The 23,673-nt window shown below is 39.6% G+C and overlaps 1 protein-coding gene across 1 annotated transcript in view; it reads right to left on the bottom strand.

Annotated features, from left to right (window-relative positions):
• The window catches only part of LOC127519353 (NALCN channel auxiliary factor 1), a 147,983-nt gene extending 133,145 nt beyond the window's left edge, over positions 1-14,838 (bottom strand). Inside the window, exon 1 of the mRNA XM_051906996.1 lies at positions 12,960-14,838. Coding sequence (XP_051762956.1) covers positions 12,960-13,598 — 639 coding nt within the window. The 5' untranslated portion in view covers positions 13,599-14,838. The remainder of the gene's footprint in view (positions 1-12,959) is intronic.
• Between the last annotated feature and the right edge of the window lie 8,835 nt (positions 14,839-23,673).

Genomic DNA, 23,673 nt, shown 5'->3' with positions numbered 1-23,673 from the left:
ACATCTCTTCTTGGAAGCCGTAATCCCACACACGCTCAGGGAAAACACCAGAGACGTCGTGACTTCTCGTGTGATTCTCGAGTGGGACAAACACTGCCATCTCATATGACAGAGTTTCCCTTCCGTTCTGCTGTTTGCACAACGAAAAACCAACAGCGCTCTAATTAAATTAGACATCAGCTTCAGGGACGCAAGAGGAACCGATGAAGAGGCAGAGAAAGCGAGCTGACCTCATCAGTGGCTCTGACCTCAAGTGAGTTTGAGGTCTCTCGAAACACAGGTCAATACAGGACTGCCATGACATCTGTTAGTCAGATTTGACTGAAGTCTTCCTCTCAGGGTCATATAAATAAATACTGTTCCTTTTGCTCATAGTTCCCCCAGGAGAGAGCCTTAATGAGTTGCTCTGTTTAATTCTAATTCATTATAACCAGCACACACTGGTCTTAATTACCTACAGCACAGCACCTCCAGCTAAACAGCCACCTCAGTCCCTATGGATGATCCTCAATCTCAGGCAGTCTTGTGACTGCGATTGCAGATTCATTTGACAAGACAAATTTGTCAGAGTACATACATGGCTAGTTTTGAATGGCCGTCAGTGGGCTAACTGGACCATGCTAACTACCAAAACTTTGACTCCTTGTTTTCTGCGGCCCGATTGTACTTGGCTGATCACACAAAGCATATAGATTTATTTCTGGTAATTGACACCCATTAGATGGAGAGTTACTGAGCAAGGCACTCAACTTGCTTCAGGGTAATGTCTCTGCAATTATTGTACTATAAATAGCTTATAATAGCTTATAAATAGCTTTGGATGAAACATATCTACTAATTATGACAAATATTTTTTTTTTTTTTTGGAGCACTGGTTTAAGATGTAAGATACAAAGCAAATCAAAACAACAATTCAAATATTGCAATACCTCAAATATCTACATTTTACAGTTGTATCTGCTTCCATGTTCTGCGTCATTCAAACAAGTGATAATATCTTCAGCTCTACAGCGACGTTTCCCTTATGAGATTGTGCTGCTTATTAATGACGTTAACACTGTAATTCACAACCTGAACTAATTGTATGCTATTTAAGAGTGCAGATTTCTAGATTTTAGAGGTTTTGTACATGTCCTCTAACAGAGTGTAGCCTGCAGAAAGGATTAGTTCGGTAAAACAGATCGCTGGCAGAGCATCCGGCCATCCCCCACTCAGGAGAAGAAGAGAGATGTGGGAAGACAGAAGGAAGAAAGGCTTGTCTTAACTGCCATGTTCTAGAGGCAGTCCTGAGGGACCTCAGGGAGTCTGTCTTGGCTTGTGTGGACACAGCCTGTAATAGAAATATAGAGCTAATCCGACATATAGATCTGAGATGGACTGTGAAGGATAGATGGGGAAAGAAATATATATTTTTTTTGGTATGTGAGTTTTAGAGAGTGAGTCTCAGAGACTAAATCACCTCTCCTAGAGCAAATACAACAGAAGACTTCGGCTCCAGCAGTGGATGAGGCACGTAAGCGCACAGAGAGAGAGATGCTTCCTTCCTTTAGCACTAAGTACAGCAGAGAGAATCAGGAGGTCACAAATTGAATTAGACCGGAAGAAAGGGCCAGGCCTGGACCTGCAGGAAACAGCACTCCAGAGATTCACAATTACTGCTTGTTTGCTTCAATGTGTGTGGGACAAGAAGTGTGTGTGTCATGTGTATCCATACTTATTTATGTGTTCTATTGTAGTGTTATGTCATATACAGCCAATCGCAGGTCATACATGTGACATCCTTCAATGTAAAAAATAATAACTGCTTTAAAAAATAATAAAGATATAACAAATGAACATAAATGTCCCAAAATCTGACAAGTGGTTGATATTTTTTATCAATCAAAAAGGCTAAACAATAAGGATTTTTTTTCTCTTCAGATTTTTACTTGCCTGCAATTTTTTACATTTAGTTGTAATATTTATTTTAAAATAAATAATATTTATTTTTAAATAATCTAAAGGTATTATAGATGTTTGTTCATGTGTTTGTTGATTGATTGATTGATTGATTGATTGATTGATTGATTGCTTGCGTGCTTGCTCGGCCTGGTAATTTTTAATCAAAATGTCATATTCTATCTTCAAGTAAAACGACAGACTATTGACATATGCCAGACTTCTCAACTCCGCCCCTTTCTTACAATTGGCTGCAAGCTCACATTCAGATCTGCCACTGATTGATAGAATTAAGTCCCCACCCCGTTACGTACATTTGAGTGTAACTGAATATCGAAAAAGAATATGGAATATGGAAAAAATATGGAAGAAACTATCTGTAGCTACTTCCAGTTTAAATAAACAAAGCATAACATTTTAAAAAATGTAATAAATAGCGCTGACCCAACAGGACAAATGGCTGTTCTGTCAATCTTTCTGAAACTCTCTCACACAGGCCCTGGGCCAACAGGGAATTTTTGGCAGTAACCTACTATGGGTTCAGTGCATTATAATAACTTATAATGAACCTCTGAAATTCTCACAAAAATCTATACATGCCAAGTGGATAGAAAATTGGATATCTTGGAAAAAACTCAGACTCACACTTCAGCAAACCCAAATGTATGGTGAGTCGATTTACATGCCATTAAAGTCACCATGAAATCAAAATGGACAATTCTTGTTTTTATTAAATATTGCAGTATTAATTATAAATGATTTATCTGTGCACATCATTATTTAAAAAAAAAATAAATAAAAAATCATGTGCCCTCATGATCTTTAATCAAAATAACTTCCCCTCCCTCTTGCAGCAACATCTCCTCTTTTCTCTGATGATGTTTTTACTGGCGTGAGGGCGGGGTCAACCTGTCACTCACATGACATCACAGCAATAGCAAACCACAACCATCCAATCAATTCCTGATAGACAAAATCAAGTCCCGCACTATAATTTATTTATTTATTTGAGAAATCATTTCACTGAGACATATATCACAATAAGAAAGAAAATCCTGTTGCAACTTCCATTTCATTCTGACTTTAAAGTCCTATGAGGTTCCCACAGAGTCTGATGCTAGTAACATCAATAAGTCACTAAACATTTTAGTGACAGAAACCTCATTTTATTACTGTCTGTTTTCATGGTCTCTCTGATCTATCTGTGTATTCAATCTCCTTACAGTAACATGCAGTTTCACACCCATCTCTGTCTGTTTGAACTTGTTTCCTCATTGAACTCCTCATTATGACACCGCAGCAAATAACTTTGTGCTCGCTTATGACCATTCACTCCAACAGTGAAAGACACTTCCCACATCCAACTTCATTTATCTTCCATTTCATATCTGTCTTGTCTCTAAATGGGAATTCAAAACACATTGGTAAATACGCCCATGTGTGCACAGAGCTGACAGTAATTGTTTGTGGTTTTACAAGTGTTCCAGGCAGGGGAAAACAACGATCACACGAGTGCCGCGAGCGCATCTCTGGCCCGTGCGGCGACAGTAGAATAGGATCGTGATCCTTGGCTTTGTCCTCTGGCTTTCCGCTGAGCCTCTGTGCCGTGTCAAAAAGGCCCCAGGGCTGAGGACGATAAGCCAACTCCAGGGACACAGAGTGGCATATGAGCCTCTGAGCCAAAGAAGCCTCGTCCGCCAGCCCTCCTTTCGCCATCTGCCCTTCCTGGAAAGGTTAAAGAGGACTCGAGCAGGAAGCATTGATTTCAACGATTTGGAGACCGGTCTAGTTGGAAAGGATTAAGGAGGTGCCTGCTGCTCGGGCAGTGGCAGGGCTAAATGAAAGGTCTGGTTACTGTGTGTTTATGGTCATGTGCTTGGTTTCCGTGCCTAGATGCAGGTGGACGAACCCCGCAGCTAGATTATTCTCTACCTGAGGAGAATAAACACTCACACTTGCCAGTTTCTTTCTCTACTTCGGGTTCAGTGTGTGTGAGAGTGTGCGTGGGTGGGCGTGTTGGTGTGCGGGTAGGTGAGGTTAAGAAATATTTCCATAACAGTAATGATGCTTGAATGTGCCTGTACAGTGGAAAGGATATTTCTCATGTGGATTGTGCATGGATTGCTCATATGTTTAAAGGAATAGTTTATACAAAAGAGAAAAGTGTTTTACTCGTTCTTACTTTGTTCCAAAACTTCTTCTTCTGCATTCTCACAAACGAGGGTCAATTCAACGCTGGATTTGCACAAAAGATTAACATGATGGCACATGCTAGTCAATGAGTTGAATCAACTCCACAGTAACTACATAAATTTATTCACTAACCATTCAGAAACGTCTACTTCCTGAGTCTCTCCATCAGTGTCCGACTCCGGTTTGAACAATGTAAGGCTGAACACCGTTACTGACAATCCTCATTTTGGCTGCGTGAGATTCTCCAGCTTTGTTATTGAGCAACCGAAGCGCGAGCTGTTAAAGCTCCTCCCTCTTTTGGAAAGCGTGCTGGGGGGAGCAGCTCATTTGCATTTAAAGGGAAACACAAAAACGGTGTGTTTTTGCTCACACCCAAATAGGGGCAAATTTTACAAGCTATAATAAATAATCTGTGGGGTATTTTGAGCTGAAACTTCATAGACACATACTGGGGACACCAGAGACTTACAAAACAACATCTTGTAAAAGGGGCATTATAGGTCCCCTTTAGGATGTAATTTTATACATAGTAATTTCATTTTTATTAAAAAAAAAATATGCTAATTTATTGACAACTGGCTAAAGAGAGGTCTGTAATCTATGTCTGTATAAAAGGTATTGTGTTTGAAGTAGTTTTGATGATAACACAATTGGCATTGCGGGAGGATCTTGCCGCGCATGCTTTTAGTCAAGAGTGCATCTTTAACCTTTTGAGCGGTACGGTCCCACATATGGGATTTTTATTTCTGTGCCCCTGAGAGTATGGTCCCACATATGGGATTTAGAACGTTCAGTGACGTCACATAACTGCCAGATTCAAACTGTGCTTTGACTGCGAGACGGACGCGTGCTCAGCTCTTGTCATATCACAGCTATGCAGTGTTTTCAGCCACATAATGTTTTTTTTTTTTTTTATAGGTTTCAGACATTTAAATACACATAAGCACCAGTAAAACAATACATTTAGAGTTTATAAAATACACACTGATGTCAGGAGCCAGTGGAAGCAGCAATAACAAATCATTCAAATATAATTTGCTGACGTTTATTCATTTTAGACACACATAGTGGGCCTAAGTAACTATAAAGTTTACTACATTATTCTTCCAGTTCACCACCCAATTACTTGCATGTATTTCGGGAGAAACTGATTAATTCACACGCTGTAAATCCGACTGACAGGACTCTGCGAACTGCGGGGGCAAATTAAGATGGTAAGATCTCGCGTTATAGATCAAGATAAAGATCATTTATAAAGGTTTTTAAACATGTGTTTTAAAATACACTCACTTACACATATTTGAGAATCGGAATATCAAATAGTTGATGACATGGTAAGAAAGCTTGTGAATATTTTAAATAAAAAAGGAAAAACAAAATAATAGCGATCCATCTGTCATACAGTGTTATTGTCGCTGCGGTGTGTTACGTGACAAGCATGATGCGTCGCCATGGAAACAATAAGGGCAAACGTTCTAAAATAAAGGTCGCTTTAAAAAAACTCACTCTGGGGGGTCATCTAGAATATTTTAAACTCACGCTTGTAAGGGTTAAAGAGCATCATATGTTTGCTGAGAGTGACGAAAGGCTGTAAAGGTTGTGTGGAAAGCCCTTATATGGAGATGGTTTGGGGGTGTTTTATGCAAATGTCTAACCTTGAGGACACGGTCACGGTCATTTAGAATACTCCCAATTCATTAACATTAGAACTAGGTTAAGAACTAATTTATGTGCATGTATGTTTTGTGAATTAGGTGGAAATTTTTATTGAGAAGTTCTCCTGTGAGTGTAAATACAAATAATCCATGCAAGTATTAGTGACACCAATTGTGTGATATTTTTGGATGTTTAAATACTTTTTTCTATCCCAGTTTAATATATAGTATCAACTGTAAAAAATGCACTTTTAATGGTAAAAATACAACAGTAAAAAAACCTGTTAATTAGTTAACAGTAAGTGTTCTAAAAAATTAATAGATCTAACAGAACATCATTTAACAAACATAATTTTACAGTAAAATACTGTTAAATTTACAGTTTTCGGAAGTGAAAAAGATTGTAATCTTATAATTTACAGTAAATTGATATTCCCAGAATTCCCTGTGTGAAACTTTACATTTGATTTTTTTTTTTTTTACTATAAATTTAAGTGAATTTCATAAAAAGTTGTTGCTACCATATTTTTTTCACGGTAATCTGGTAACCACAGCTTTTATTTTGGAACCATAAATTGGCACTATCAGAACATTACTATGTGCATCTTGACCAGCCCGACATAGCAAAATTTCCAATGGCGTGAATTTGGCTATACACTATGTGGTAGGTGAAGGCAGAGAGTTCAGGAAATCATCATAATTTCACCATTCCATTTAATGCTGGTAGCTCCACAGTCACAGAACTTCACCTTTAAGATCTCTTCATGATTAAATGATGGATCTCCACAAGGTGTGTAATCCCACCCTCTGTATGTTAATCACCACTGATATTCAGTGCCAAAAGTGCCTGTTCCCGGATGCGTACATGGGGCAGCACGGTGGAAATCGCTGTCTTTCCGTCTCATTAATTTTCCTTGCAAACAGAGATCCGGCAGGTCCATGCCTCTTTAGTCCCATACATATTTAATGCCCTAGGAAAGAGGACGCAGAGGGCCGGATTCTGCTCCGTCTGCAGTTGCCATGGCTTAGGCAGTGAATAAAGCGCCCTTACAAAGTCACACTGTCGTGCTGTCAAGAGGGCAGCTTCTCGCCAAAATGTCATTATCTCCCCACTTGTGTGCAACAATGCGCAGGCCACGAAGGTGAGGAGGCGAGCAAACACACAGGGAGAGGGAGAAGAAGTGGAAAAGACACTTTGAAAAAAAGGGAAAAAGAGACAAAGAGAGATATGATTGTTTTCCCCTGAAATATAATTTCACTTCAAGAAGTGCAGGGGTCATTAAACTGACATTCCACAATTCAAACACAAAGTGCAGTGCTTGTGCAAAGGTCACACGAACATAAGAATAGATTTGCAATTCAGATTGTGTTAAAAGGCTGCCAACTCCCCAGAATCAGATTTTTATATCATTAGGACGACGTGATTCTTCCAACAATTTTTACAGTCTGCATTCTTGTCGCTGATTAGCTGATGAAAAGGAGGAGGACAAAAGGAGACGAGTTGTGATTCACACACAGCTTACACACACAAAACAACAAGGTATCAATTCCAGTCGTTCTCAGTAGTATGTTGATTACATTTGTCTCCTTGTTAAACAGTGGTAGGATTTTCAGTGTATTCTTGTTAAATAAAAGGGGATTTTATGTACGCAGATCACAGAAAATATTCTCATCCAAGCAAATTAACCCTACTGTATAAAATTTAATATGCATATTAATTGACAACATGATCAAAACTTTGCTAAAAACCTGTTGTACACAATCATCTACATGCCTTCTGCCATATGATTGATAGTTTATACTTTTTTAGTATGATTCTTAAAATGTGTCCCCCTTCAGGTCATTGTACATGTGTCTTTTGCTGTGAAATCTTTACTGATTCTTATACTTTTATATCGTTAGTAATAATTCAAGATGAACATTTACTGGACTGAAGCAGCTTAGGTTTACTTGATTATCCATAGATAATTTTGTAAAAAATCATGTTAAAATGTGAGTATTAAATATGATACCTCAGATTCATGAGGAATGTTTATTTGTACATCTCTTAATCATCACTGTATTATTGCATTATATGTTTTGGCCACACAATACAACCCAAATTCCGGAAAAGTTGGGGCATTTTTAAAATTTGAATAAAATGAAAACTAAAAGACTTTCAAATCACATGAGCCAATGTTTTATTCACAGTAGAACATTGATAACATAACAAATGTTTAAACTGAGAAATTTTACAATTTTATGCTCACAATGAGCTCATTTTCAAATTTAATGCCTGCTACAGGTCTCAAAAAAGTTGGCACGGGGGAAACAAATGGCTGAAAAAGCAAGACATTTTGAAAAGATTTAGCTGGGAGAACATCTAGCAACTAAATTAGTTAACTGATATCAGGTCTGTAACATGATTAGCTATAAAAGGGATGTCTTAGAGAGGCAGAGTCTCTCAGAAGTAAAGATGGGCAATCTGTGAAAGAGTGCATAAAAAGATTGTGGAATACTTTAAAAACAATGTTCCTCAACGTCAAATTGCAAAGGCTTTGCAAATCTCATCTTCTACAGTGCATAACATCATCAAAAGATTCAGAGAAACTGGAGAAATCTCTGTGCGTAAGGGACAAGGCCGAAGACCTTTATTGGATGCCCGTGGTCTTCGGGCCCTCAGACGACACTGCATCACTCATCGCATGATTGTGTCAATGACATTACTAAATGGGCACAGGAATACTTCCAGAAACCACTGTTGGTAAACACAATCCGCCGTGCCATCTGCAGATGCCAACTAAAGCTCTATCATGCAAAAAGGAAGCCATATGTGAACATGGTCCAGAAGCGCCGTCGTGTCCTGTGGGCCAAGGCTCATTTAAAATGGACTGTTTCAAAGTGGAAAAGTGTTCTATGGTCAGACGAGTCCAAATTTGACATTCTTGTTGGAAATCATGGATGCCATGTCCTCCGGGCTAAAGAGGAGGGAGACATTCCAGTGTGTTATCAGCGTTCAGTTCAAAAGCCAGCATCTCTGATGGTAAGGGGGTGCATAAGTGCACACGGTATGGCCACTATGGGTTTTAGAGCAACATTAAATGAAAAATACGTCAAAGACAACCACGAACTCTTCAGCAGCTGGAAACCTATATCAGGCAAGAATGGGACCAAATTCCAACACCAAAACTCCAGAAACTCATAACCTCGATGCCCAGACATCTTCAAACTGTTTTAAAAAGAGTAAAAGGTAAACATGCTCCCGTCCCAACTATTTTGAGACCTGTAGCAGACATCAAATTGGAAATGAGCTCATTTTGTGCATAAAATTGTAAAAATTTCTAGGTTTAAACATTTGTTATGTTAACTATGTTCTATTGTGAATAAAATGTTGGCTCATGTGATTTGAAAGTCTTTTAGTTTTCATTTTATTCAAATTTAAAATACGTCCCAACTTTTCTGGAATTCGAGTTGTAAAAACGACAGTGTTTTGATAATAAAAATCTGAATTTTATCTTTATCATTTTCAGAAACTACATCACATTTCATGTTTGCTCTGTTTGATGTGTTTTTTTCCCTCCTCAAGTATCTCAATATTCTCTTATATCATGCTATATGAGCCATAAAAGTCTGAGGTATCAAATATGATACTCAAAAAAAAAAAAAAAAAAAAAAACATATTCAAACTTTTGTTTAGGTTGTGTAAATTTTCAATAAACTGTTCCATTAAAAAAAAAAAAAAATTCTGACTATCATTTCATTTGTCATGCTTTACAGGGTTAACAAATTCAAGTCTCTTCTAAAGCTGACCTGAGACTAACCCTCTGACAAAAAACCTGCTCTTGTTCAGAGGAGGACACCTGGGCCCCTTCGTATCCACTAGCAGCTGTCAATCAACATCAGTCAATCAGAATCATTCTAACCGACAAAAAGCCTTGCAGGAACAAGATTGTCTCTACTAAGTGTTCTTGTGAAATAGTAGTCTTGTTTAGCCAGACGTTTGACTAACAGCATAAGATCCGGTGCACATTGCAGCGTATTCTGGCCAAGAACCACCCACTTACACAGGAAGAGACTGTATGATTGACATATAAAGTGACCAATCACAGTTTGTTTTGTTTATACCTCCTTGTAAAGGGCATATTTATTACACTATAATAATAATAGATAATTGATGGTTCCACAGAAAACACTATAAAAATAACAGTAAAGGTGTATAGACTCTTATCAGAGTTTCTGTCCATTCTAGAGTAATAAGTACAAATTATTTCACAGCTATAAGGAAAACAAAGTACTGTATACAGGGTAGTTCTGATCGTGAATATCTAGTTACCTTGTAAACGTGACTTTTTGAAGGTGAAATGATAAAAAAAAAAAAAAAAAAAAAAACATGGATGATGCTTAAAGCTGGCCAATCAGATTAGAGCTTGGTAGTTGTCTGTGCAGTATGCATCACATGGTCAGTGAACGGACTGTGGGCGGCCCATGCAGCCTGAGGCTGAAACTAGGGAAGAGGTAACAAAACACAAATTTGTTTTCTTGTACTTTCCTTAACTCCCTCTCACACATGCATGCACACACATTTAGACAGATGGAGGATTATGAATCTATTTCTTTCAGATAGTTGCTGTTCTGTCTTAGGTTCTTTACCGCCTGGATTTTGGACTGGGATATGGAAGAGTAATTTTGGGTAGTGTCTAAACAATCTATGGATTAATAAGGATTATGCATTGGATTTGTCTGCCATCTGAAGTAGTGTAAATAATTGGTGAGAGCTATAATATGCAATTTGAGCATGGTCCATACTAATGCTTCAGGTTTTTTTTTTTTTTTTAATTTTATTTCTAAACTCATTTAATCTTGAATATCTAAAAATTAAGACGTGATAAATTAATATATTCTATTCAGTGAAGGATTTATTAAACAAATTGTTCTTGTTCTGGTTTCTGATTGGTTAATACAGCATTCCAGGCAAGCTTAAAATCCTCAATATAGTAACACCAGTGGATGATCATCATCATCATTATTTAATGGCAATGTTATGCTGTGTCAAGGAAGGCTGCCACTTAATACTTGAGTTAATTCTATATTATTTTTTAATACAGTAAAACCAATAAGGACTCAAGGATAGTCCATATAGTCAATCTCATGTGCACAAAAACACCCTTTTGCTGTGACTATGTTCACAATATAGCACGGTCTTCCTTTTTGCTTAAAGAGAAATACTTTAAATTACTGTAATTGATTATTTATTTTAGCATCCAAAACACTACAAATTGTATTAATCAAAATAATACTAATTCTGTAATGTTCAGGCATTAACAACAAGTTTAAAAATGTTATACAGCATTGCAGCACCTAGAATTAAATACAGCTTGAATTAAATATTTTAGACTGGGAGAAAATGGGTTTAAAATAAGAATTGTTTTTGTTCTGCATTTCCAGGTGTGATTGTGTCTTATTCATTACTATGTACTTGTTTTCAGCACCACGGACAGGGACCAAGCCACTCTCGCCTGTAAACCTGAAAAATACAAAACTAAAAATACTTAAATAAAGAATGCAAAGAAAGAGAGAATAGCGAGAGAAAGAAAAAAAAAACAGGAAGAGAGAGATGCAACAATCTGCTGCACACTCACTGAAACAGTGTGTAATGTACTTTACAAAGTGTCCTGCAGTAGGTTTGGCAGAACATTTTGCCCTTGTTTTCTCAACCCACAGCACGAAAAATATGAACTCAAACACCTTGATATAGCTAATTGTTTGAGAATGACATGCTTCATATGCCCTTCTTTGCTGCTCTATTAAGAGCAACAGTCCTATTTCATGCATGTGCAACAGCAAAGTTATTCAATGCCATGACTGAAGTGGAAGAGGAAAAAACCTGAACAATGACTAGAACAGAATAGCCTTCCGGGGATTACACAGAAAAATCACTGCTGCGCTATTAACGTTATTGAAATTCCATAAAGCACTGCACCATCTCCCTCTCACTCTCCCTCACACACAATCTTTGGGTTGTTCTTTATCTTTGCAGATTGCAGGAAACCTAAAACCATAAATCTCAGACTGTTTCAAATGAGAGGACATGCCCTCAGCTTTGTCCTTCCATACTGAGGTAATTACCAACTATGAGAGCAACCCCTGTGGACAAAAACCTCTTAAACAAACCTAAGACAGTTTACTAGTTTAAGGTGGTCTCCTTTTTGCCTGGCTTGCTGAATAGTGCCCAAAACCAGGCCAAATTCAGAAAGGCTCTAACTAGTTTGATTACATTTCTTATTAGCCAACCAATTTTGTTGATTAAGCTAGTATTGACGCTCACTAAAACGTTACATTTTCCATGATAATATTGCAAAAACACTAACACACAAAATCACTTAAGGTACCAAAAGCAATCACTGCAACATGTACCATGTTATTCTTTGAAATACCATGGTATTTGCATGCTATTCCAAGGTAAATGGATATGATAGTCATTACTTATTATATAAGTACTATAGCATTACCATCTGATACAACGGTATTCCCACATTCGCCTGTTTCAACCAGTGCTGTCACGTGAGCACACTCACAATAACTGGCAATATAGCGTTCCAATTTTAGGATTTTTTTTTTTTTTTTTTTAATAATAAAATGTATTAGATAAAATTATCAAATTGCATCTGACTATTTTAATATTTTATATTTATAAAAATAAGAGGTAGCTGAAATTCTACCTTTTCTAAACAGTAGAATTCAGTTTAGTTTAGTTTAGTTATTTTCTGCTAGCTAGTAGCTAAATTTTTTATTAGCTTGCCCAGCACTTCGTATTTCTGTCACGAATCATCCATTAGTAGGCTATGCGCTTTAGTGGATTTGCATAATTTCATAATTTCAACTGAGGGAGGAATCACCTGAACACACACCACAGAAAACATATTGTTGGACGTTTCCATAAGCTCCTTTCCATGTGACCCAAACTTTTGCATTCAGGGTGCCAAAAAATCGACCTCCCGTTAATCCACAAGTGCGCGCACACCGTGTATCCGCGCGCGTTCTCGCGCGCATATGACAAAACAGCGGTGCGTACACGTGTGGTGCTTTTTTTCATACGCTTAACGTGAAATAAATGTGATGCCAGTATACATGAGCTTCGGTTACAAGCCGTCAACAAACAAACCAACACCAAAGGGAAAGACAGCGTACACCTACCGTGCACTCTTCCATGCATGTCCGCACCGAATATACATCCGTTTCATATTTCTGTACCAAAAGCTCAAACTCTCGGTATTTCTCCTGAGCTCGTCGGTCGTAGCGTTGGTAAGCCTGAACGCACTGGCTGCATCCCGACGCATCAGCCATGTCCAGGTTACAGGTCAAATTGTCCGGACTCGTAAACCCGTAAAACAAATCCAAAAGCGAGTAGGAGTTACAAAAAGAAAGATAGAAATCGCTCAGGTTCCACTCGGAGAGGCCCGAGCACACGGCTTCCGCCTCGGCGAAAGTCAAGCAGTTTTTGGAGAGGCTGTCAGGATGACAAGTTTCAAGTCTCCACAGAGGTTTGGTAGAATTGCCTATAAAAATAAGACTCTGCTCTCTCTGATGGCTGGATGAAAGTATATGATTCGTGTGCTCCAGCCGTTTGTCTCGCGTCCTCGTCAGTTTCGCCTCGGCGCAGAACCACAGATGATCAGAGAGCAAAACGGTGATAAACAAAAGAGAGGCTAAGGACAGTCGCCATCTCTGGGCCCTTTCCGAATCGGTGAATAATGGCTTTTCGTCCTCTCGGGGTGCGAAGCAGATTTTTAAGCCGTCATCTTGCTGCCGACACGTCCAAGCACCCCTGGTCATATTTCAGGAAAGAGCAGCACTGGCCGACTCCACCGCGACGGCTCCTCTGCCACAAAATGCATTGATTTGTAATGTTTTCCTCCCGTTAAACAGCGCTCCCGGCAGCTGTATCCGACTCTCTGGGCTAGATAAAGCCGCGCGCGGTCATATCTCCGTTATTCCGCATGGCTCCCGGGAGAAAAAGCGCTTTCTGTGTGACAACATGCCTCCTCTGTTCCCGAAGCTCCTGCCTGTGTCCCCGTATCTCCTCAAGGGAAGGAAAGACGCTGAACGAGCTGCGCTTTCCTTATCTGGGCGGATTGCCTTCGATCTTCTCTGCTGTTCATCATCATCATCATCTTGGGTCCTGTGTTAAGTTGCCGCCATGTTCGTCTTGAAACACTTTTTGGGGAGCTGGGTCATTTGCGTCATCTCCATCCTGGCGCAGTAACACAGATCTATAGACTACAGGCGATGGATACACGCGCGTGCGCACGCGCCCGCTCTCTATCACACACACTCGCACTCACAGGACGTGTCAATATGAGAGATCACTCATAATAAATGCACATTTTCCCGTACATGTTTAGATTATAAAGCCGGACACCCCCTTGTCATTTTATCTTGTCCACATTCATGGTCCATTCATCTTCAGCAACCCGTCAAACGTTCCCGTCAAAAGCAATCCGTTCATTACAAGCTCCGAGAAAAATAAACGACGCAGTGTGGACGTTTAAAGACGCGGTGGTGCTAAATAACATCGTTTTGGCGATGCGTAATGTCCTTTACATGCGCAAAGACGGGAGGAAAAGGATGTCACAACATGTTGCGTGAAGGAGAATCAGCGTGTGACAGAGATGAAACGACATTTCTATGTCTCGTTTATCCCGTTCAGGGCTGAAGTTTATTAGTATGCAGCGTGTAACTGTGTGTAAGGAGCCGGGCACAGGAGAGGAGAGACATCTGGGCGTCAAAGCAGCACGTTGGAAAGCGAGCGCGGAAACGTGAGACGAGTGTGTGTGAGAGCGGGAGAGAGAAAGAGAGACAGATACAGTATATTTGTCCTCTAACAGGCTAACCTTGTGCGGCATGGCCCTGTTTGATCCTACATTTCAAAGCAAACAAAGTGTGCGTGCAGTGCAAAATCACCACGCGCTTGGCTTCTGCCTTTCTGTCAGTATCTGGGTGCTGAACGTGAGGAGAGAGGCGAGGCTGGCATGTAAATCAGTGCTTTTTCATTTGCATCCTTAAAGTAGCCAAATCACTGTCATGTTGAATTGCTTGGAATCATTTCCTTAAAATAAATCGCACCCCTAGGAAAAATTTGTTGTTTTTTCCCCTGATATCAAAGTAAATATATATATATATTTATATTATTATTGTTAAATTAATATGAAGTTAAATATTAATTAATATTATTTAATTTTAATGAATATTAATGAAGCAACAAGTACAAATTGGGGTCTGGCTCCCCACTTGAATTCAAAACCAAAGGTTAGTGGGTCTTACAAAGTAAAATGATTCTGCCAAATGATGAACCTAAAATACTCTCCAGCAGTGTACTGTTGCTATGGTTACTTTAAGGGTATAATTATCACTTTATTATAGATTTACATATTTAAAACATCACAGAAATATTAGTGTTTTGATTTAAAACTGAAATAAGAAGGGTGTCATTTGGTTAACTGCGCTAGAGGCAGTACAAAACAATTCAAGTTGCACAAGATGAACTTTAACAGATTTCATCTCTAAAATATCCTATAGAAATGTAAAGCAGCCTAAACTGTGTAAAAAGAAAAGGAGTTTGGTTAAAAAAATGTAAATATAAAAGAAGTTAGAAGTTAAAAAGCCTCAGAGCCTGAGGCAAAAGCCCCCAGGGGCTATAGACTTTAGCCTGTGGACACCATATTTCGCTTTCCACAAATGAAAACGAGGAAATCAATGTACATTATGTTCAATATATTTTACTGTCTCGAGGTCCTACATCACAGTTTTCACAACACATGCCTTAGAGTCTTTTGTCAGCAAGATTTATTTATTTATTTATTTATTTTGTGGGTGATATGTATTTTCAGTGTTGTGTCAGTTTAGCGATCAACAGCAATGTGTAATTATACAGCAAATGTGTACATAAATGTGGCGATGAAATGATAAATCTAATTTGCATTGGTCTTTTGACATGTAAGAGATCTTTGTACCATTAAAACATCCTGCAATTTTCATAACTTAAAACGTCATCCTCATTAAAAAACAAAAACAAAACAAAAAAAAGCATTTATTTAATCAAGCTCCAAAAAATGGCTCCCTTGGATATTGTGGGATTTGTGACGTCACACAGGTAAATACATTTGCATATGACTGCCTCAAGAGCAAGACATCGACAAATAGTTATACATCATCGCACCATAGGCCCCGCCCACTGGCGTTCAGTTGCTTAACAGCTGACTTTTGGCTATAACTGGATCTGAGGGTCGCTTCACTTCAAAAGCAAATAGAACACACGATAATCTCTGACGCTGTTTGTTTGGGGCATTTTGTTTTGTAACGAGGGACAGTGTAATGGAGAGTTCAAAAAGAAACTTTTGTTGAAGGGTGAAGTATAATGTATTGGATATGATAGCAGCTGCATCACAAACCGTAAATGATTTCATAATGCTTTGTCTGTACATGACCGTTTTATATAGATAATATTTTCAAAACACTTACACACACATGCAGTAGCAAGTGGGCGTTGATACTGGATCCTATGCAATGACGTAAGCCAATCATAACAGTGGCCGTTTACTGACAAGCCTTAAAGGAGCCGCCCCTTTAAAAAAAGGTAATTTCAGACAGAGATATAGAATGAAGGTTGAAAATAATAATTTTAATATACATATATTTATATGTAAGGGATAATCCACGGCTAGCTGTGCATTAGACGATTTTAATGCACAACCTGGAGGCAAAGAACCGCCCGACGCAAAGCGTTTATTGCGTTTATTGCTTATTATTATTAAGTCCCTTGAAGACAAGTCATTCCACTCGGCGGCCATCTTTGAAACGCATCTCGGGCATGCAAGTACAACTCCTTGAATAGGGAAACATCAAATTCTCCAAAGCTGTTTGCCAAGCTTTCGATTAAATTTCATATTTGAAATCACCAATGAAATCTGACAAGTGTCTTATAATTTTTTTTTCCAAACGCTCGAATCATGACAAAAAAACTGTATTTTTTAGTCTCTTGTGCCTCGTTTCGGAGGCGCGTGTCTGACTGTTTCTATAGAAACCGGTGCTTCTATCGGCCGCTGCAGTGACGCGATGACTTTACCAGTCGGCGATTGGCTCTTATTTTGAAGGTGGGACTTATTCCGCCATATTGCGCGTTACATTTTCTCCCATTCAAAACAATACGAGTGACACGTCTTGTGTTATTCTTTAGTCTTTGTTTATTGCACAGCTAACCGTGGATTATCCCACTTACACCATGGTCATTTGCCAGCATTGACAAGGTAAAGCTGTTATTGATGTTTGCAGCGCAATATTTTTTTTTTATCCAAAAGGATAAAATTAACGGTTCTTTTCGTCAGTTACGGCTTGTTAGACTCGCATTCTGCCCGCTTTGAATCAGACACAGAGATAAAGTAGTGCATAAGATTACATTTATTTCAATGAATGAATTATAGCATTTATTTGAATTAATTGTAGAGAGAGAAAGAGAGAGATATTCATACCTGCGTCTGATCAGCACCTCTCTCTCTATTAAAGGGATAGTTCACCCAAAAATGAAAATTCTGTCATCATTTACTCCCCCTCAAGTTGTTCCAAACCTGTATGCATTATTGTGTTGTGCTGAACACAAAGGAAGATATTTGGAAGAATGTTTGTAACCAAGCAGATCTCGGCCCCCATTGACTACCATAGTATTTTTTTCGTACTATGGTAGTCAATGGGGGGCGAGATCTGTTTTGTTACAGCTTAAACTGACTTTGAACTACCTGTGCATTAAATGGTTTTATATATATATATATGCATATATTTATATATATGTATATATGTCATGACCCCTTTAATACATTTACATGTTTTCAAATATATCTGTTATTTTCTCATTTACAATCTGCAACATTTTAATTATGGATCAAATCAGTTTTGCAGTGTAGACAAACAGGTGTTACAATTTAATTTTTTTGGGCAAAAAATAATCAAGTAAAAGGGCCCTAGGAGGCCTTCAGCCCCGTTTTTTTTTTTTTTTTTTTTTTTTTAATGTTGTTGCACATGCTATTGTCAGCAGCACTCATAATGGCCAGATTATATTACTGATGAACTCTTCCTGGGTTAAAGATTTTAGAGGAAGTGCTTATCACTCATTAGAGAAAATCAGCTGGCAAAGCAAGAGGAAATTCACATGGAAAATAATTAACATTGCCAAGAGTGATCATCTGTCGCCGATCTGAACAGAACTCACCCTGTCCCCCCTCCCCCAATACAAGGCCCAGCTTAAATGAACACATAGATTTTTCCTAGAACATCTCTCTTCTGTAAATATATTTTTGTTTTCATACACATATACTGCTTGTGACAAGAAATAGTAGCACAAGTTAGTATTCCCCTTTTTCACCAATATTTAGTGTCTCCTATAAGGCTAGAATCTCATCTACTCTACGGAACAGTTTCAAATCGCCTGTTCTTCTCCTAGAATATTTTCAACATTCTCACACAAGACTCTCAGCATACTCATCAAGAGATCTAAATTATGAATTGTGAGACGAGCACCACGTCTGCATTAAAATCAAGATGATGAGTAGTACCTAGAGCTGGTCTCTATCTTCATTTTGATGATGTTTATGGACTTATCATCATAACATAGGTTTGGCCTTGCTGTCGGCCAATCAATAAGTTACGGCAATGTTGTCCTGTGTCCAGTGGGCAGTAAAAACCTAATGATATAACAGCTCAATGAACCCCCTTCAAACAAACATTCTCTAGAGGACCAGCTATTTCACTAGCGGGCAGTGCAAACAGTGACATGCTGGGAAGGGGGAGGGCTGTTCCCCCTTACCCATCTGTCAGCAGTTGCTCGTTCCCTGTCAAACTTTAATATGGGAAATCAATGTAATGATCCCAAGAACCACCCCTCTTTTGAGCAACTATTCATTTGCAGCATAAATTTTTTTAGATGACCTCAGTTTCACCTTCCATCGTCATAGCAACAGAGTAACCCGTAAGACCTGACAGAACACCCTAAGGGTACATATATAGTGTCATTTGTCAAACAGAACCAAGGATCCTCTAGTCCTGTGGACTGTGTGGTTGGGGCAATTGTAGTAGAATAAATGGTAGTCAGACATATTAAATGAATAAGATGATTTCCCCCGCAGGCAATCTCTGCCTAGAGCTTGATTTCTGTCCAAAGAGAATGAAATATGGCCAAGCATCTCTAAAAACTTACTAGACCACAACAAAGACATTGATCTGTTCTCCTTAAAGGGATAGTTCACCAAAAAATGAAATTCCGTTAAAGGTGTAGTTCACCTAAAAATGAAAATTCTGTCATAATTTATTCACCATCATGTTGTTCCAAAACTCATAAGACTTTTGTTCATCTTCGAAACACAAATACAAAAAAAGAGATTGTAAATGTATTCAATATGAAGCAAGCAGTTTAATACAAGTCTGAGAGACTTGGATTAAACCGAAAAGACTTGATCACTTTATATATAATGAACAGATTTATTTCAGGCTTTTATTCACATATAAATGTTGATCAGTGAACATACATAGAGCACAACAAATATGGTAAATCATATTTGTGGATCATCACTGGATTGTTTTATGAATTCACTTTTAATTCATTAACTTTGTTTTATTTTGATTACATTGTATGAACTAAACAACCCCTAAACATACTTTATCACTAGAAAAAATTGAAATAACCTGTTAAATATAAAAGTATTGTGCAATCATTTAAGGCATTTCTCCTTATATAGAACCTTTTTGGCTATGTGTTCTTTAAAATTGAGTCAAGAACCCTAGGGTTCTATATAGCAGTCCCTTGAACCTTTTTTCTCTAAGTGTGTATATTTTTACATGTGAGATTTTTGTGCACATCATGGCTTTCGTTCATTGTGTTTATGTCTCTTACCATTCAGAAGCACACAAAGGAAGCCTGAATCAATTAAGGAGCCGGGTATCATAGGGGTTCTGTAATTAAATGCGTTGTGAGTCTCAGGGTCCTCGCACCGCCCCCAAGGCCCTTGTTAAATGAATGAGCAGATCATAGAGTTGATAAATGAATGTGAAATAACATGGAGAGTGACAGGACGGGGCCGCTGACTTACTGTATATAACACAAATATTAAAAATGCCTCATTTAGTTGAACGTTGACCCAAAAATTTCAGTTCTACAGAAGAAAGAAAGTCATACAGTTTTCGAACATTAGGTTAATGGGTAAATGATGACATAAGTAATGCCGATGGGAATCTCAGAAGCCTCATGCACAACAGATGCTTGTGTTACTGTGATGCAGGATGTACAGCAATCCCTGATCTACAGCAATATGAAAGGTAATAGTGGATGGTCATGTGGTGTTTGCAGAAGGGTTTCGGAAGTTATGAAACTCTTCACAGCTTTCTGGCAGGAGAACTAATGTGATTAATGAGCATAAGTAACATGAGCTTTCAAATTATTTACCGCAGCCGCTTTGGGCAGAAACAGTCTTGACTGAAATTATTAGTTTTCTAGATAATGATTATTGCTGGGCAGTCACACACACACACACAAAATACAGATGGATAACATAATTTCTCTGAAGATATAAATTGCTTAATTTAACAAACAAAACCTTTAGCCTGTACAAAGCTACTATTCTAATCTGCTTTAGTGAATCTCACAGAACATGTCAAGTATATGTTTAAGTCCAATTTCATGCCAACCCCATTGTTTTTATGATTTTAAGATACATTTCCCAATAAAAAAAATAAAAAAAACCTCTTAGATGTGGAGTATTTTACTTTTAGGTACAAAACAAAAAAGGAAGTTGGAAGCAAACAAATGATAAAAGTCTTTTACACCAGTTTTTACGCCTAGGCCCCCCTCCTCTCCGAATCAATACTGCAATACTGCACTGTATTGTAGTATTACTTTTTAACCCCATGTTATTTCTTTAAAGAAGAAACTCAAGATAGATTTAAACCTTCAGAGTTATTTTTTTTTTTTTTGCAAACATACTTTGCAGACATTCTTTACAACTTAAAAGTACTTACTCTGCTCAGTAATGCAGTAACTTAAACAAATAAGCACAAGTCAACCTGCCATACCAAACAAGACACAGGGAGATACTAAAGGACTGAATTTAAATACTATGCGGATCCATTCAAAATTATTAAACACATATGACACCACTGATCCTCTCAAACTTCTCCAAAACACGCTTGTTCGCCGAGCAACTGTGTTCATGCAAAATACGTCATAGTGACCAGTAAGTCGAGAGCGGATGGTTTGCGCATAATAACGGACTCGCGCATGCCTTATGTAAGACACCTGTATGTCACTGTAATCGTCTTTACCTTCATTACAATCGTCATCCATCAAAACCTTTTTAGCGACACTGGGTTTCTTTTTCCGACTGAGAGAGTTTGCGTTTTGAGCCACCATTTAGTCTGTATTTCACAGCAGCACGATGAGAAACGGCCTGGGCTGATCTGAAACAATCACAGAATACATACGAGAAAGGTGGTGCCTTGTTTTAAATGTATTTTTTTTATTAATTTAATTTAGCTTTTTTAATGTAAAATATTAATAATTAAATTAATGAATTATATGAATATATTTAAATTAATTTTAAGTTATCTCGCGGCCCACCTGGAGGATCACTGAGGACCCCTAGTGGGCCGCGGCCCACAGGTTGAAAACCACTGCTCTGTAGTATACCATTAGATAAATTAATACAGTTTTTGTTTAGCAAGGCAAACATTTATTTAATTAGCTCTGGTCTAAAGCCACCAAGAGGCAGCAGAAGACCATGGTGGTGGATGAAGTTACCAGGCTGGAGCAGGAGCGCTTCGAAGGTAAAGGCAATATCCCAGGGCAGTCAAGGAGCCTAGACGCGATGGGACGTGACTGTGAACAGGCGCATCACCTGGGCAGATATCTGGAGGGCGCCATAATCCAGGCTCAGCTTCCTGTTAAGGGCAACCTATGACACCCTCCCATGCCCCTGGAACCTCACCCAGTGGTTTGGATGAGATGAGGTAGGCTGTCCCATGTGTGGCAACATCAAGGCAAGCATTCAGCACATCTTATCAGGGTGCAAAGTGGCACTGACCCAGGGACGCTTCAGGTGGTGCCATGATCAAGTCCTGATTAAGCTGGCAGAGGTCCTTGAGAGCTGTAGGATAGCAGCAAATTGCACACCAGCAGCAGCAAAGACATTCCCGGAAGGGTTTGTCAAGTCTGGTAGCATGCTCCAACCACCTGCTCAGAAAAGGAACACCATGCTCACACCCGGCAGAGAGTGGCAGATGTTGGCAGACCTCAGGAAGCAGCTGGTCTTTCCAAGAAATATTGCGACAACTACTCTCTGGCCAGACATCTTCATGTGGTCCATGGTGGAAAAAAGTGTCCTCCTCATTGAACTTACCATCCCCTGGGAAGAGGGCATGACAGTAGCCCACGAAAGGAAGCATCTCAAGTACTCCGAGCTGGCAGCGGAGTGCCAAGAGGCGGGCTGGAGAGCCAGGGTCTACCCAGTGGGGGTTGGGTGCCGGGGCTCTGTGGGCCGAACAGCAGTCCAACTGCTCCAGGGTTCAGGAGTGGAGGGGTCAAACCTGCGAAAAGCCATAAAGGAGCTGGGAGAGGAGGCAGAGAAAGCGAGCTACTGGCTGTGGCTCCGGAGAAAGCACAACGGCAAAGGCAGCTGCAGGGGGTGGCGGGGAGACGTCCTCTACATGCCACTTCCTCCCTGCCAGGAGATGTACTGGTATAGGGGGCGAAACATCAGTGATTGGTGGCCTCCAGCTAACGACCCTGCAACTGACCTAATGGCACCGGCGGAGGTGCTACAGGCTGAAAAGCCAAAGCAGGAATAACACCTCACCTGTATAATGATCTGTAAAAACAGTAATATTGTGAAATATTATTACATGTGACAGTACTCCCCTCTCTGATAAAACGCATTCTCGCACCATAACAGTCCAACTGAGGAGGGAGGGTGGGGGTTCTGGAGGGGGACGTGTAGCAGGCGAAAAGCAGGAACCGAGTGGCGCTGGCGGCGGGAGAGACCAGGGTGTTGATGACGGTGGGAGGAGCCAGGAGCAAGAGTAGCTAGGCAGGGATTCAGAAAACAGCTAGGATGATAGCCTACAGTGGAGTTGAGGGAGAGAGGAACCATGGTGGAGGCTTGGCTCTTGACACCAGGGGGACGATGGATGGAGAGCAAATGGGACCGGACGACACTGATGGTCCTGGAGGCGGCAATGGATCCACAGTGCCGAGCGTCCGAGGTGGAGCCAGAGAAAATGCCGAGAACTGAGGTGGAGCTGGTGGGACTGAGTACCAAGGCAGAGCCAGAGGGAAGCAGAGCCAGCCCGAGCCCCCATGCCCTCGTACTCCACTAATACTCTCATTATGTTGACACGCACCTGGTCAGACTTTTCGTGACGTTTGAGCTCCAGGGCGATGTTTGGCTCAGTCCTCTTTACAGGCGCTGGCTCGTGCATTGCAGCATGCTCAAGCTCTCCATCTGCAGTGGGCTCTGCCGTCATGTCCGTACAGTGGGGCGATTTCTGTCTGGGCTCTGGGTCTGGAGTGGGGTTGGTATAGTTCTCCGCTGGGAAGATGGTGAAGGTAGATCCATCATTCACCAGCATCCACTCCACAAACTCGGTGAAATTCCTGACACTGACACTGGGCAGGCGTGCTTTGGTTTCCGCATTCAAGCTGGTATAATAAAAGTTGCACAGGGAGCGGCCCGGAAAATCCATGTAGCACGCCAGTTGTAGGAATCCTGGGGTATGGTTTTTCTTTCACATTTGGAAAATATGTCACAACACTGAAGTAAATTTGGTTGCAAAATCTTACTGACACCAAAATTTATATGTACATCATAATTATCAC

This window comes from Ctenopharyngodon idella, chromosome 9 (genome assembly GCF_019924925.1).
Source record: "Ctenopharyngodon idella isolate HZGC_01 chromosome 9, HZGC01, whole genome shotgun sequence".
Taxonomy (NCBI): domain Eukaryota; kingdom Metazoa; phylum Chordata; class Actinopteri; order Cypriniformes; family Xenocyprididae; genus Ctenopharyngodon; species Ctenopharyngodon idella.
The sequence above is the reverse complement of the archived record's forward strand: the minus strand, read 5'-3'. Positions and strand labels throughout refer to the sequence as shown.